At 48.5% G+C, this 12492-nt stretch overlaps 1 protein-coding gene and 1 non-coding gene across 2 annotated transcripts in view; one reads left to right on the top strand and one right to left on the bottom strand.

The window, feature by feature from the left end:
* Positions 1 to 203: 203 nt before the first annotated feature.
* TRNAI-AAU (transfer RNA isoleucine (anticodon AAU)) lies at positions 204 to 277 on the bottom strand. Its single transcript has one exon. It is a non-coding gene; the product is annotated as a tRNA-Ile (tRNA).
* A 10099-nt stretch (positions 278 to 10376) lies between these two features.
* TRPM1 (transient receptor potential cation channel subfamily M member 1) overlaps positions 10377 to 12492 on the top strand; it is a 48807-nt gene continuing 46691 nt past the window's right edge. Inside the window, exon 1 of the mRNA XM_033100092.1 lies at positions 10377 to 11740. Within this exon, the coding sequence (XP_032955983.1) occupies positions 11601 to 11740 (140 nt within the window). The 5' untranslated portion in view covers positions 10377 to 11600. The remainder of the gene's footprint in view (positions 11741 to 12492) is intronic.

The raw sequence follows: 12492 nt of genomic DNA, 5'->3' as shown, positions 1-12492 counted from the left end.
AAGAAAGATGAGACAGAATTTGCTCTGTCTGAATTACAGATTAGGGAGGAATTAGGACAGGAGACTGGACTCTCTGGGAGTGGATTTAAATAACAGTTTTCATTTTACGGAAGGATTGCCTTCTGCAATGTTCGCCAAATATCGTTTTGCAAATTATCTAGCAGCGCTTTTTTTTTTTTTCCTAAGGAGGGCGCAGCTCACAGTGGCCTATGCGGGGATCGAACCGGCAACCTTGGTGTTATTAGCACCACGCTCTAACCGACTGAGCTAACCAGCCACCCTGCAGCACTTTTTAATCCATAGAATTTGCAATGATATTTGCAGCATAAATGGGCCACTCTCTGCACTATATTTTACCCCAGAAAATCTCAGTGGAAACATTAGCTAATGTTGAATGTGTTTGCTATAATTGTTTATGTTTTATTGGTTATTTTGTAGAAGTCTGGAATTTGGTTTGGTTTGGCTCTTTGCAACCTCTCTTATTTGCTTTGCAAAGTTGATAAGTACAAGAAAAGGAAAGACACGGGGGCATTTTATGTGGCTCATCACCTTCATTCTATATTAGGTGAAAACAAAGCGGACTTTCTATGAATTTATAATCCTTGTGGGGCATTAGATATTTTTAGAAAATGCTTTTTTGCTTTGGTTGAAAATGTTTTCAAGATGTCCTATAATTATGTGTGTGTGTTTGTGTGTGTGTAAATTCTGGACCTGGGAAAATGGAAACCCTCACCCTGGGGAATAATGGGATCCAATACTCCAATGCCTTCTGTGACCCAGACATTAATGGGGTTCGGTGTCTGAACACCTCCATTTAAAAGACAGTAGCCAGTAACATGCTGGTATGCACAGGGGTCTGACCAGTCCATTCCTGCCCTGCCCCTCTTTGTCTCGCTCTCTTGTTAGACGCAGCCATCAGTGAATTAATGACAAAATTCCACTGGGACCCACGAGGGTCCAGGAAATGAACTGGTCCGTTGCCCCAGACACACACAGATAGGCTCCCACAGAAAGCACCTACTAGAATTTATCCTGTTGTTTTCCAGAAACTGTAGCTTCAGTTGCCATCCAAGCGTGGGAGGAATGCATTTACAATACTGGAGATGGCTTTAAGAACACAAGTGAACGGCAGCCCCACAGCGGGCCTCCTCCCCAGCGGCTGTGTCCCTCTCCCTGCCCCCACTGCTTCTGGCCCCTACCCCACCTTGGATGCCCTCCCCATAAACATGACAAAGACAGCATGTCCCGTATACTTGTTCCCCAAGGGTTGGTTATGCTTGATATGCCCCAAGGTAAAAGCCACGCTGAATTGGCAGGTGGTGTCCCTCCCTGGAGACAGGGCATCAGAGCAGGCAAATTCGTCAGGCGTGCTGAGGCGGAAAGCATGCCGGCCAGGGATCTTGGCAGCAGGGTCCCTTTTTGTTGGTTGAGCGTTGTAAAAGGTAACAGGAATTGTAAAGTAGTATAACCAGGCAGGAGAGCCAAACCTGCTTTTCACGCTTCTAATCCCCAGGCCCACTGCCGACCACGCATGGCAGTTCTGTTGTTCTAGACCAGGCCTCCCCGTCACCTGCACTTCAGACATAATGTTAAACTGTAGGGCAGCCACGTTTAAAAAAGTAAAAGCAAACCAGGGAAATTAATTCTACAACTTACGTAACTCGAGATATCCAAAGTATCATTTCAAGTGTAGCCAATATAAAAATCTTGTTAATGGGGTATTTGATGTCCTTTTGTAGTGCGTCTTCGAAGTACTGCCAAACGCCGCTTTCTGAGTCTTTGTTAGACGTAGCAATGAGAGTTCGCCATCTCGCCCTCATTCTCACAGCGCGTCTCAGCTCAGACTGGCCGCACGGCCCCGATCACCACGTGCTGCTGCTGGCCGCCGTGTTGGACCTCACAGCGCCGGCCTTGGCCTAGCGACGTTTGTGCTTGTACTGCTGGTCATACCAGAAACATCTTACTGCGAGTTCTTTATCCAGCTAAGAATAGAGATATTCACACTTTAGCACTTAGAGTTCTTTCGTAATAGTTGCAGAGTCCATGATTTGGTACATCGTGCTTGGTTTAACCTGTCCCCACTGAGGTTTCCAACTCTCCACTCAGTTCAAATGTTCTGCAGTAAAGCTCCATTTCCAGCCTGTGTACGTGGCAAAGGGTTTCCAGAGAGGAGATCGGGAAACGTGGGAGTGCTGGGTCCAAGGGTATGGGGCTCTGTGATAGGTACTGCCCATTTCTCCTCCAGAAGCATGCTTCCAGGGTTGTGTGACATGGAATTGTTTTCTTAATGTTCATTCTGGATTGTTCACTGCTGGTGTTTGGAAACACAGTTGATGTTTGTGTGTTGACCCTGTACCCTGCCACTCTGCTGAATTCGTTTATTAGTTCCAGTAGCTTTTATATGGATTCTTTGGGAGCTTTGCTATTGTTTTACTTTGTATCGCTAACCAGTACATTGTTTCGATGCATTTGCCTGCTTTCAACCTTTATGTAAGTAGGATCACACTGTGTGCCTCCTTGGTGACTTGTTTCTTTTGCTCTGTGTTACGTTTTGAGAGTCATCCACATGGTAGTTGTAGTTTTTCTGTTTCCGTTGCTCTACATACTCCCTTGTGTGACTATCCGGTGATGTACTCATAGAACCCCCTGCAGCTGGGCCTCTGCAGTGCAGCTGTGAGCATGTGTACAGGGACATGTGTGCACAAACATGGGGTGTCAACCTGACAGCAGAACAACGTGCGCCCTATATACACTCCTCCAGATAACCTCCCATGTTTCGAACTCCTTGGGAAAAGTAACTATGAACTTTGCGATCAAAAACCATGACTATATATAAAGCCTGGCACTAACCAACCTCCTGGCATGCCTTCATCAACCCTCATACAACTGCCCGGTGGGGACATGCTGACTGCACCGCCTACGCACCAATTGAAATGACCTTTCAATGAGTGGATTGGAAATGACCTTGGCACAATTATGCAAGGTCATTAAACAAGCAACAATAGCCTGTGTAAAATTTTGATATGCTCACTATGGATTTTTGCATTGATTTTATTATTTTACGGTGGTATGAGGTGTTTTTTATCTTAGTTACTGAATTTTGGGCACCCGAGGTGAGCGCCTTACTGGCCTCATCCTAACCTGGCCCTGCTCATCACCCAGGAAAGGTGCACCAGGCCCAACAGTATTGTGACAGCTGGGCAGCTTCTGAGCCCTGACTTCTTCCTCTGGTGTCCAGGGGCCAGCACCGCTGCGGCATGCACAGTGGACCTCAAAAGCTTATTGAACTACAGACTCCTACACCTTGGTTCTGATTCCAGGGCCTGGAGTAGAGGCCAGATATCTGCATTTTTAACAAATTACACTTAATTGTGGTAAAAGACACATAACATAAAATTTACCATTTTAACTATTTTTCAGTGTACGGTTCAGTGGCATTAGGTACGTTTGCATTGTTCTGCCACCATCACCACCATCCGTCCCCAGAACTTTTTCATCTTCCCAAAGTGAGAGAGTCTGCACCCATTAGACCCTGACTCCCCGCTCCCCCGCCCCGGCCCCGGGCACCCACCATCCTACTTCCTGTCTCATGACTGTGACTCCTCCGGGAGCCTCACAGAAGTGGTATCAGACGGGATTTGTCCTTTTGTGACCCGCTTGTTTCATCTGTGGCACCTGGAGGCCTTTCCCGTCAATGCTTAAAAACAAGGGGCAAATATCAAAGCGGCAGCAGCCGGAGTCCACTGCTGTCTGTGTGGTGACCCAGCTGTACAATTAAATAGTATCTGCATTGCTCTGATGTGGCCTTCTTTCTCTTTTGTTTGGCTTGGTTTTTTTTCTCCTAATTGACTGTTTGCACTTGCTCAGAGCTAATAACCACCCTGCGTTCTGCGCATAGGTCAGCAGCCCCCTTACTTACGATGAGGCCGTCCTGGCAGGCAGCTTGTGTGCCAAGTATAGCTGGTATCAGGCCAGAACCACCTTGAATTAGACATGGTCTTCTGTGATTTGACTGCATCGAAAATGAGTATTCCAAAAACAAGTGGGCATGTGCTCACATTTTAACAGCAAGGCTGAGACAATTCTGATGAAATCCATACACTGAATTCTGGTGACAGTCTGCTCGGGCTGCTGTACCAGGCCAGTGTAGACAGGGTGGCTTGTAAACAACGGAAGTTTATTTCTTCACGTTCTGGAGGCTGGAAGTCCAAGACCAAGGTGCTGGCAGGTTTGGTGTCTGGTGAGGGCCCACTGCCTGTTTCATAGATGGGTGTCTTCTTGCTGCGTCATCATGTAGCAGAAGGGGCAAGGGACCCCTCTGGGGTCTCTTTTATGAGGGCACTAATTATATTCTTGAGGGCCCCATCCTCAGGACGTAATCACCTCCGAACACCCTCACATCAGGGTTACAGGATTTCAACATGTGAATTTAGGGGGCACGGACATTCAGTCCATTACAACTTTCGTACTACAAGTGTAGGAAAAAAATAGGATCTTTTTGTAATTGTGAAGTAAACTATTGGTAACAAGATGGGTTCTATGGCTCTGTTATTTGCAATTGCGGCTTAAAGTACACATAGATCCAAGATGATGGCATGGCAGCCAGTCATGTGATTGGAAGAGCAAAATGCTTGTGACGCTGCAAAACCACCACAGGTGTCACCGTGAGACTGGTCCTTCAGAGCCGGATGCAGGTCGGAGACCCTGGGCTCAGAGACTCTGCACACTGGCCGGGTACCTGGGGCACAGTCTCCGTGTCTCTTTGAAATCGTTCTATTTTTCCTTAGACCATTAAAAACACCATATGGGGAGTGAAGGAATTAAAAGAAAAAGTCTACATCCCCTACCACAACCACGAAGTTCACGAATTTCCTTCCTTTTTTCTGGCCTCATTCAGCATGACCTTTAAAAAGAGAAATATCTTCATAGCAGCGCTTTTTGCAGTAGCCCAGGAGTAGGGAGGGGACCAGATGTCCATCCGCTGAGGAATTCAGGCATAAAAAGGGACAAAGCACTGACACTTGCTACAACACAGATGAACCCCCAACACATAGGCTCAGTGAGAGATGCCAGACACAAAAGGCCACCCAGTGGCTGTCAGGGACATGTTATTGTCCTCATTTTACAGATGTGAACACCGAGGCCCAGCGAGGGGCAGGCCACACCATTGTCCTCAGCCTGGGGCTGCCGCCTGGCCACCTTGCTGTGTGGGGCAGGGAGGCCGGGTCTGTCTGGCCCCAGAGTCTCCCTGAGGGGCCAGAGCAGGGAGTCTGGCCAACCATCCCGACGGGCCAGGGTCTCACCTGGGATGGGGGACTGGGCCGCGGTGGGGTGGGGAGCAGAAAGGAATGCTGTGGATTTCACTCCTTTGTGCACACGGGAGTGCTTTGGGCAGGGCTGGGACGGACAGGTGCTGCTCCAGGTGGCGCCCACAGGTACCCCCAGCAGACAAGCAAGGACAGGTCCGGTGTGTGGGGACCCACAGCCACCTGCAGCTGTGCGGGACGTCAGCCAGAGTTCCCAGGTCCCGTCGGCGTCCAGAGAAGCCAGAAGTCCAGATTCTCACCCGCATTCGCTCTCTTGCGGAATAATGGCAGCAATTTTCTCCGTATACCAAGGGTCAAACCAAGTCCATATGTGGGCCACATGTGGCCGCGGGATGACGGTGGGAGGCGTCTGCTCTAAATAGACACGAGACAAGCGGTTTCTTTCGACTAAACTGGTCCACAAATCAGTCATTTCACTGTGCGGTTTGCTGTTAATTTTGGCTCAAGAAACAAAGCCATTGAGTAAACAGAGACTCGCCTAGCAGTAAACCAGCTCTTGGGTTCAGAGCCAGTTCTGGTGGCTGCAGCTGCGCGGCCCAAAGCCACGCCCCGTCGTCCAGGCCCCGCCCCCGGCCCTGGACCCTCGCCCCCATCCCAGTCCCAGCCTTCTCAGGGCTGTTCCCCTGCAGCATCCTGCTCCCCACTGAACCCCTCATGAGAGGGTCATCTCCATCTTTGAGCACGTGTCAAATTCTCCTGACTCCTTGCGGCCACTTCTCAGCTCCCCTTCACAGGGCACTTCTCCCAGGGGTCGACACTGGCTGTGAACCCTTCCTCACGCCCTTCGCTCTAAATCTACGTAAAAGTCCAGAGAATAACAGGACAATGAGTATGTGGGTGACCACTGTCCAGACTGTACAAAGGTGACCTTGGTCATGTTTGTAGTAGATGTTTCTTTCTTTTTTTCCTTTCTTTACCAAATACAAAAACGAAAAACCCAAACGAGCTGGCAGCCCCAGTTCCCAGCTCGTCTGCCCACTGTCCCCTCTGACTCCGGTCCCACAGCCTAGCGTGGCCCCCGCGGGCACGCGGTCCTTGGCATAGGGCCGCGGAGGCTCCGGTGACACTCTGTCTGCCCTCCACCGCCCTGGCCTGATGTGGGTGGAGGATATAAAGGGTTTCTGATGAACACAGGAAGCGCTGGTCTCCTGTCATTTCACAAGGACATGCTCCGCAAGGTCCCCTGGCTCTGTCGTTGCCTTGGCATTACTCAGCCCTGGGAGCATGGCGGGTGGGAGGAAGGAGGAAGGTTGGGCTAAGGGGTCCTCCCGCACTGCCTTTCACCTGCATCACTAAGCAGCCACTCACTCAGGAGGCTGAGCCCCGAGACCTGGGTGACCATCGTTCTGCTCTGCGTGCGCTCCGCTGGGCGGGCGTGGGCCCAAGGGACACGCTGCTTCAGACGGTGCTACGGGAGCCCGGCAACGGGCCATCCAGGCGATTTCTTCCTTCGCCGAGTCATTACTGGGTGTTGAGCCCCTCCTCTCTGCCAGGCACTCCCGGAGGCCCTGGGGACGCAGCTGAGAACAGGGCTGCGGTGGCTTCTGGGGGGGACAGGAGAGAGGGATTAAGGCAGTAGGACGACGGGTATGAGGCTGGGGTGACGTGGGGTGTCAGCCTCCCTGGAGACGGGACATTTGAACAGACTGGACCACTGTGACGACGTGATGTGTCACTTCCCCAGAGAAGACTGCAGGCAAAGAGTGGCTCTTGGACCTCTTTGTTCGTCCTCCGAAGATTCTAGAACATTTCTGGAGACAGCAGTGCCTTGGAATTTTGAACCGAGGACAGTCTTCTTAAGGGAACTTTTTAAACAATCCCTTGTTAATACTAAGAGTCCTTTTTCCCACTAGAGAATTAGCCCCATGCTAGCTTTTTCATTAGGAGTAAAAAGGATTTTCTGTGAAGCAGAGGGAAGGGGCTTGAGCTGGGGCAGGCGATGGACGCCAGCAGGGGCTGGCACTGGGCACTGAGGAGCCCCCTCCTGGGTTTGGGGGACAAGACGCAAGGCCAGTGTCCCTAGAGGGGTCACAGATACCCGAGGAGATTGGGGACAGTCTGTGACGGAGGCATGGAAACACTACCTGTGACAGAACAGACATTAATAAAACGAGAGGTTCGTCACTGCTTTCCAAGTTCCTCACCCACCTCAGCGTATTCAATCCTGTAGGGCAGGTGACATTTCCCCCTTTTGATGATGCGGGACCCGAGCCTGGTTGTTCAGCGGCCGGACAATGGTTTTCTGATTTCCTACTCAATTTCCTGGGAAGTGCCCACTTGCTGGTTTCTTACTTCAGGAGCCTGAGAGGAAGGGCCTATAGGGCAGAAAGGGGGCAGGGCTTAGACAGGGAGCAGTGGGAGGAGCTGAGAAGGAGGGGCGGGACCTACAGGGTGGGTGGGGCCTAGAGATCCAAGGGCATTCCACGGTCGTGTCTCTACTGTCCATAGGCCCCTTCTGCAGTCTTCCCTTTTCTTTTATGGTCTTGACTGTTTGGAAGCATATAGGGTGGTTCTTTTGTAGAATGCCCCTCAGTTTGGGTTGTCTGACATTTCCTCCTGATTAGTTCCAGGTTATGCATTTTTGGCATTTTTGTTGTTCTCAGTGCATTTTATTAGCAAGCTCACGGGAAATATTTGTTCCATTCCTGGTGATTCCCACTTTGTTGTAGGTGGTGTTCACCAGACTTCTCCACTGTCAAGTTACTAATTTCCCCTTTGGAATTAATGAGTATCTATGGGAGATACTTTTTTTTATTATTTTATTTTTATTTTTTAAATTAGTTTCAGGTGTATAAAACAACACAGTGATTAGACACTTACAGCCCTCAGAAAATCATAACCCCAACAAATCTACTACCCATCTGACACCATACATAGCTATTCCAATACCATTGACTGTATTTATATTCTCTATGCTGTTCTTTATATCCCATGACTATATATATATATATATATATATATATATATATATATATATATATATATATATATATAATCACAGTTGATATTCAGTATTATTTTATATTAGTCTCAGGTGTACAGCATAGCGGTTAGGACTTTATATAATTTATGAAGTGATCCATCCCCCTGGTAAGTCTAGTATCCATCTGACACTATATAGAGATTTTTACAATATTATTGATTATATTCCCCATATTATATTTCACACCCTCATGACTATTTCATAACTACCTATTTGTACTTCCTAATCCCTTCATCCAAAGAAACCCAAAACACTAATTTGAAAAGATATATGCACCCCTATGTTTACTGCAACACTATTCACGATAGCCAAGATATGGAAACAACCAAAATGCCCATCAATAGATGATTGGATAAAGAAATTGTGGTACATTTATACAATGGAGTATTACTCGGCCATAAGAAAGAATGAAATATTACCATTTGCGACACCATGGATGGACCTAGAGGGTATTACGCTGAGTAAAGTAAATCAGACTGAGAAAGACGAATGCCATATGATTTCACTTATATGTGGAATCTAAAGAACAGAATATGGGAGGAGATACTTTGAGATTATGTAAGTATACTGCGACTCTTCAAATTTTCACCCATTTTTAGCATTCATGAAAGATTCCTGATGGTTGCCAAATGGTGATTTTTCTAATTCCATCATTCCTTCTGCATTTATGACGTGACTTTCCATGGGAAAAAGAGCTTTTCCATCTCCCTTATGTGTGGATTTATATCAGTGTGGATTCATGGGTCCTTATTTCAGTGAAAGGGTTAAAATTCTTTATTGCGACCACTTCTTTTCATGATCAAATTTTCCCAGCTGAAGCCTGTGGGAGCCCTTTCGAAGCGGCTCCTGTGTTCTTTTGATAAGTTCCCACTTTACTTTCTGGCACAAGATGTTCCAGGCTCTTCTGGTACTTTCCCTGCCCCAGTCCTGGACTCATATCTCCAAAGATCCCTGGTTCCTTTTGGTGCAGAATGCTATTTAGAAACCAGTGTTTGAGCACTAAATGTACTCACTGCAATGAGAAGGTTTTTGCTGCTAGGCCGTCAGTGGGTAGAGTCAGGAAATGGATGAATGGACCGCATACAGACATACACATATATGCGTGACAGACATGTGATCCCCATGATGCCAGCCTGCTGATATCCATGCCTGCGTAACTGTGTGTCGGTCCCAGAATATTCATAGTGACGCTCTCAGCTAAGAACGCCTGAGGCCCTCGCCTGGCTTAGTGCTATTCATATTGATCCCACCCCCAGACATTTCCCCTCTGGGGCGAATGTTGTGTCTGGACCAGCCCTTGTAGTTCTTACCACGAATGCAAGATGCACTTCAGCAAAACCCAAGGGAACGTTGAAAGACAAGACTCATTACTCACAGGTCCCCGAGTGTACAGGGCACACTGAGGGCCACACAGTGAAGATATAGGTAGAGAGACGGGGGGATGGTGGGGGGGACTGGGGGGGGGGAGCCCAGACTGGGGCTCTGCCTTTGTTAGGCCCCGGGGTGGAGTGTCTAGGGTTTCCACGGCCCCCTCTTTATTGGCTGATTTAAGGCCCAAGAGCTGGAACTAGGACATGAGAAGGGAGAAGTGGGGTCACTCAAGTGGTCAGTAGTCACCCAGGGCTTTCTGAAAGAGGAATCTTTAAGGGTGGGGCAGCCTCGTTCCTTATCTAGCGGGGTCCCTAGTAGCTGTGGCAATATGTTCCCTTGAGATGTCTTCTGACACGGACGCCTCAGCCATCAAATGCGTATTGCCGGGCTCTTACGCTGCATAATCTCTCCCCTTGAGTGTTGGCTGGATGGAATGATTTGCTTCTAATGAACAGAACATGGCAAAAGTCATAAGATGTCACTTCAGAAACTAAGTTTTCAGGAGGCCGTGCGTGCCTCTTGCGTCCCTGACTCTGAGAGAGGTAGCCTGACATGCTGTGGGCCGCCCTACGCAGAGGCTCATGTGACAAGGAACGGAGGGGGACCCTGGGCCAACAACCCTGGAGAGGAGTGGAATCTCACCAACAGCCGTGAGTGAGTTTAGACATGGATCCTCCCCTGTCGCATTCCTTCAGATGAGACCTTGGCCCCCACCCACAGCTGGTTGAATCCGGTGAGACTTCCTGAGACGGGGGCACTCAACTAAGCCACATTCAATCCCAGGTCCACAGAAATTGTGACAATAAAGGCTGTTGTTTGAAGCCACTAAGTTTTGGAGCAATTGGTTATGTTAAGCAGTAGGTAATAGCATATGTCATAACTACTTGTGTGGTGTGTGTGTCTGTGTGTGTAGAGGGACTACACACACCTATAGCGATATCTATTTTTATTTCTGTCTCTATGTGTTACAAACCATGGGTGGGTTCCTACCGATAACTCCAATTTCAGTCCAGTGCTACAGGGATTCATTCTAACCTTCCCCACTTGCCGTATTTGTAACCCCCTTCTCCGACAGTGAGAACCCCAGCTTCCATTACACAATCTATTGATGTACTTGTCGAGTCCTAGAATCCTACATTTCTGGGAAATTGTAGCTTTCTCACAGGAGTTCACTATTTATTGAAAGTTCTTTTGTCTTTAGTCAAAGGCATCTAGTCCAAATACCGTGAACTTTATGTTCTTCCAAAAACTATAAGAATAAATAAAGGAAGCTCTCCCAGTTTCTCTGGGAGGTGAGGAGTGTGATGCAAAAGGGCCGGCACGGTTCTTTCTAGACAGAAAATGCTGCCTTCAGCCTTCTGCACTGATCGTTAGATCATCCCGCTAGCAGAGGCCTCTGAGGGAGGGGCCGTGCTGAGTTTTCTCTTCTGGGCTGACGATGTTCCCGCTTTCTTTCCACTCATTAAATTATTTGGAGAGAAAAGTGGACGGTGCTGCTTTTTAAAGGCCCCTTGGGGAAGGTTCTATTAGAATTCTAGTCATTCCCGTTATTAAAAAAGAAGCCAAGAGACCAGCTGACTCTGAGATCTCCCCAGAAAGGCTTGGTCTGGGTGGGGCTCACAAGTTCTTCCAGAAGGATGGAGACCCAGATTGGACCATCTCTGCACAGCCGGGACTGGGGCCAGGACTCTTTGTGGAGCAAGAAAAGCGGCCTCTGTCCTTGACTTGACCTCGTTGGGGACATCCTCGGTGACATTGGGTTGTTGCTACCACCCTCCCAGGAGGCGGCATCCTCAGAGAAAAGGGAGCCCCAGGTCAGCATCACTGCCCAGGTGGGTGGGGGCAGTCGGGAAGTGTCTGTTCAGATGGTTTGAGCTGACTTCCTGTTAAAGGCATATTACTTTTATAAAAGTAAAAGAATGAACTCTGATGAGGGCTGGGGAATACACCTGTCTAATTTCTACTTCTTTCTCTCCCAGGGACAGAAAGCTTGGATAGAAAAAACCTTTTGCAAACGAGAATGTATCTGTATCATTCCCAGCACCAAAGACCCTAACAGGTAAATGGAAGCCATAATTAAAGACATTGTCACACTTGGCACTTATCCACCAGTTGCCAGCAACTGTTCTTCTCGTATCTGTGGGCGGGGGAAGAGGAACCACGAAGGAAGGACGGCCAGCATCTTTCCCCATGTGAGTCATCGGCTAGGAAGTCACTTGGACGAATGAGCTCCTCTGTTAAGGTGCAAACAGCCGCCACTCGGCGGAAGGTGAAATCTCATAACCAGATGGGCCCACAGCGGTCTCCTTATCTTAACCTTAGTGAGATGAAGGCCCTGATGGCTTTCGGCAGATCTCCAGGGTAACTTCCTGGCCTCTTTGTTCGAGTCTCGTAAGTTATTGAGATGAAAATGAACTTCCATTACAGGAAAGATCTGAGTGGTGAAGGGAACTAGATGAAATTTTATGAAAGGGTTGACTCTGTACACAAAACGTCAAGCGATTTCCTTCCCGGACATGAAAATGCGTCTGTTGGAAAATAGCAGAAAGCCGTCCAAAGTCATGAAAGTGATCACAGATGAATTCAGCTAAAACAGCACATCTCTGAGGGCAAAAGCTTGGAGGGTTGGGGATAATGATTTATCTGCCTGGTCTCCTACTATGAGGTCCATGCAGGTGGGATCACACAGAGTGTACAGACCCTTAGAGATCCCCTGGTTCCAATGTACTCGACACAGGCAACTTCAGCGCCCCCTACATCCCAAAGCTTGCCCTCCACACCACGCTGCAGATTTCTCTCCCCACTTAAACC

Source organism: Rhinolophus ferrumequinum, chromosome 28, assembly GCF_004115265.2.
Source record: "Rhinolophus ferrumequinum isolate MPI-CBG mRhiFer1 chromosome 28, mRhiFer1_v1.p, whole genome shotgun sequence".
Taxonomy (NCBI): Eukaryota; Metazoa; Chordata; class Mammalia; order Chiroptera; family Rhinolophidae; genus Rhinolophus; species Rhinolophus ferrumequinum.
This window is presented reverse-complemented; position numbering and strand designations above follow the sequence as displayed.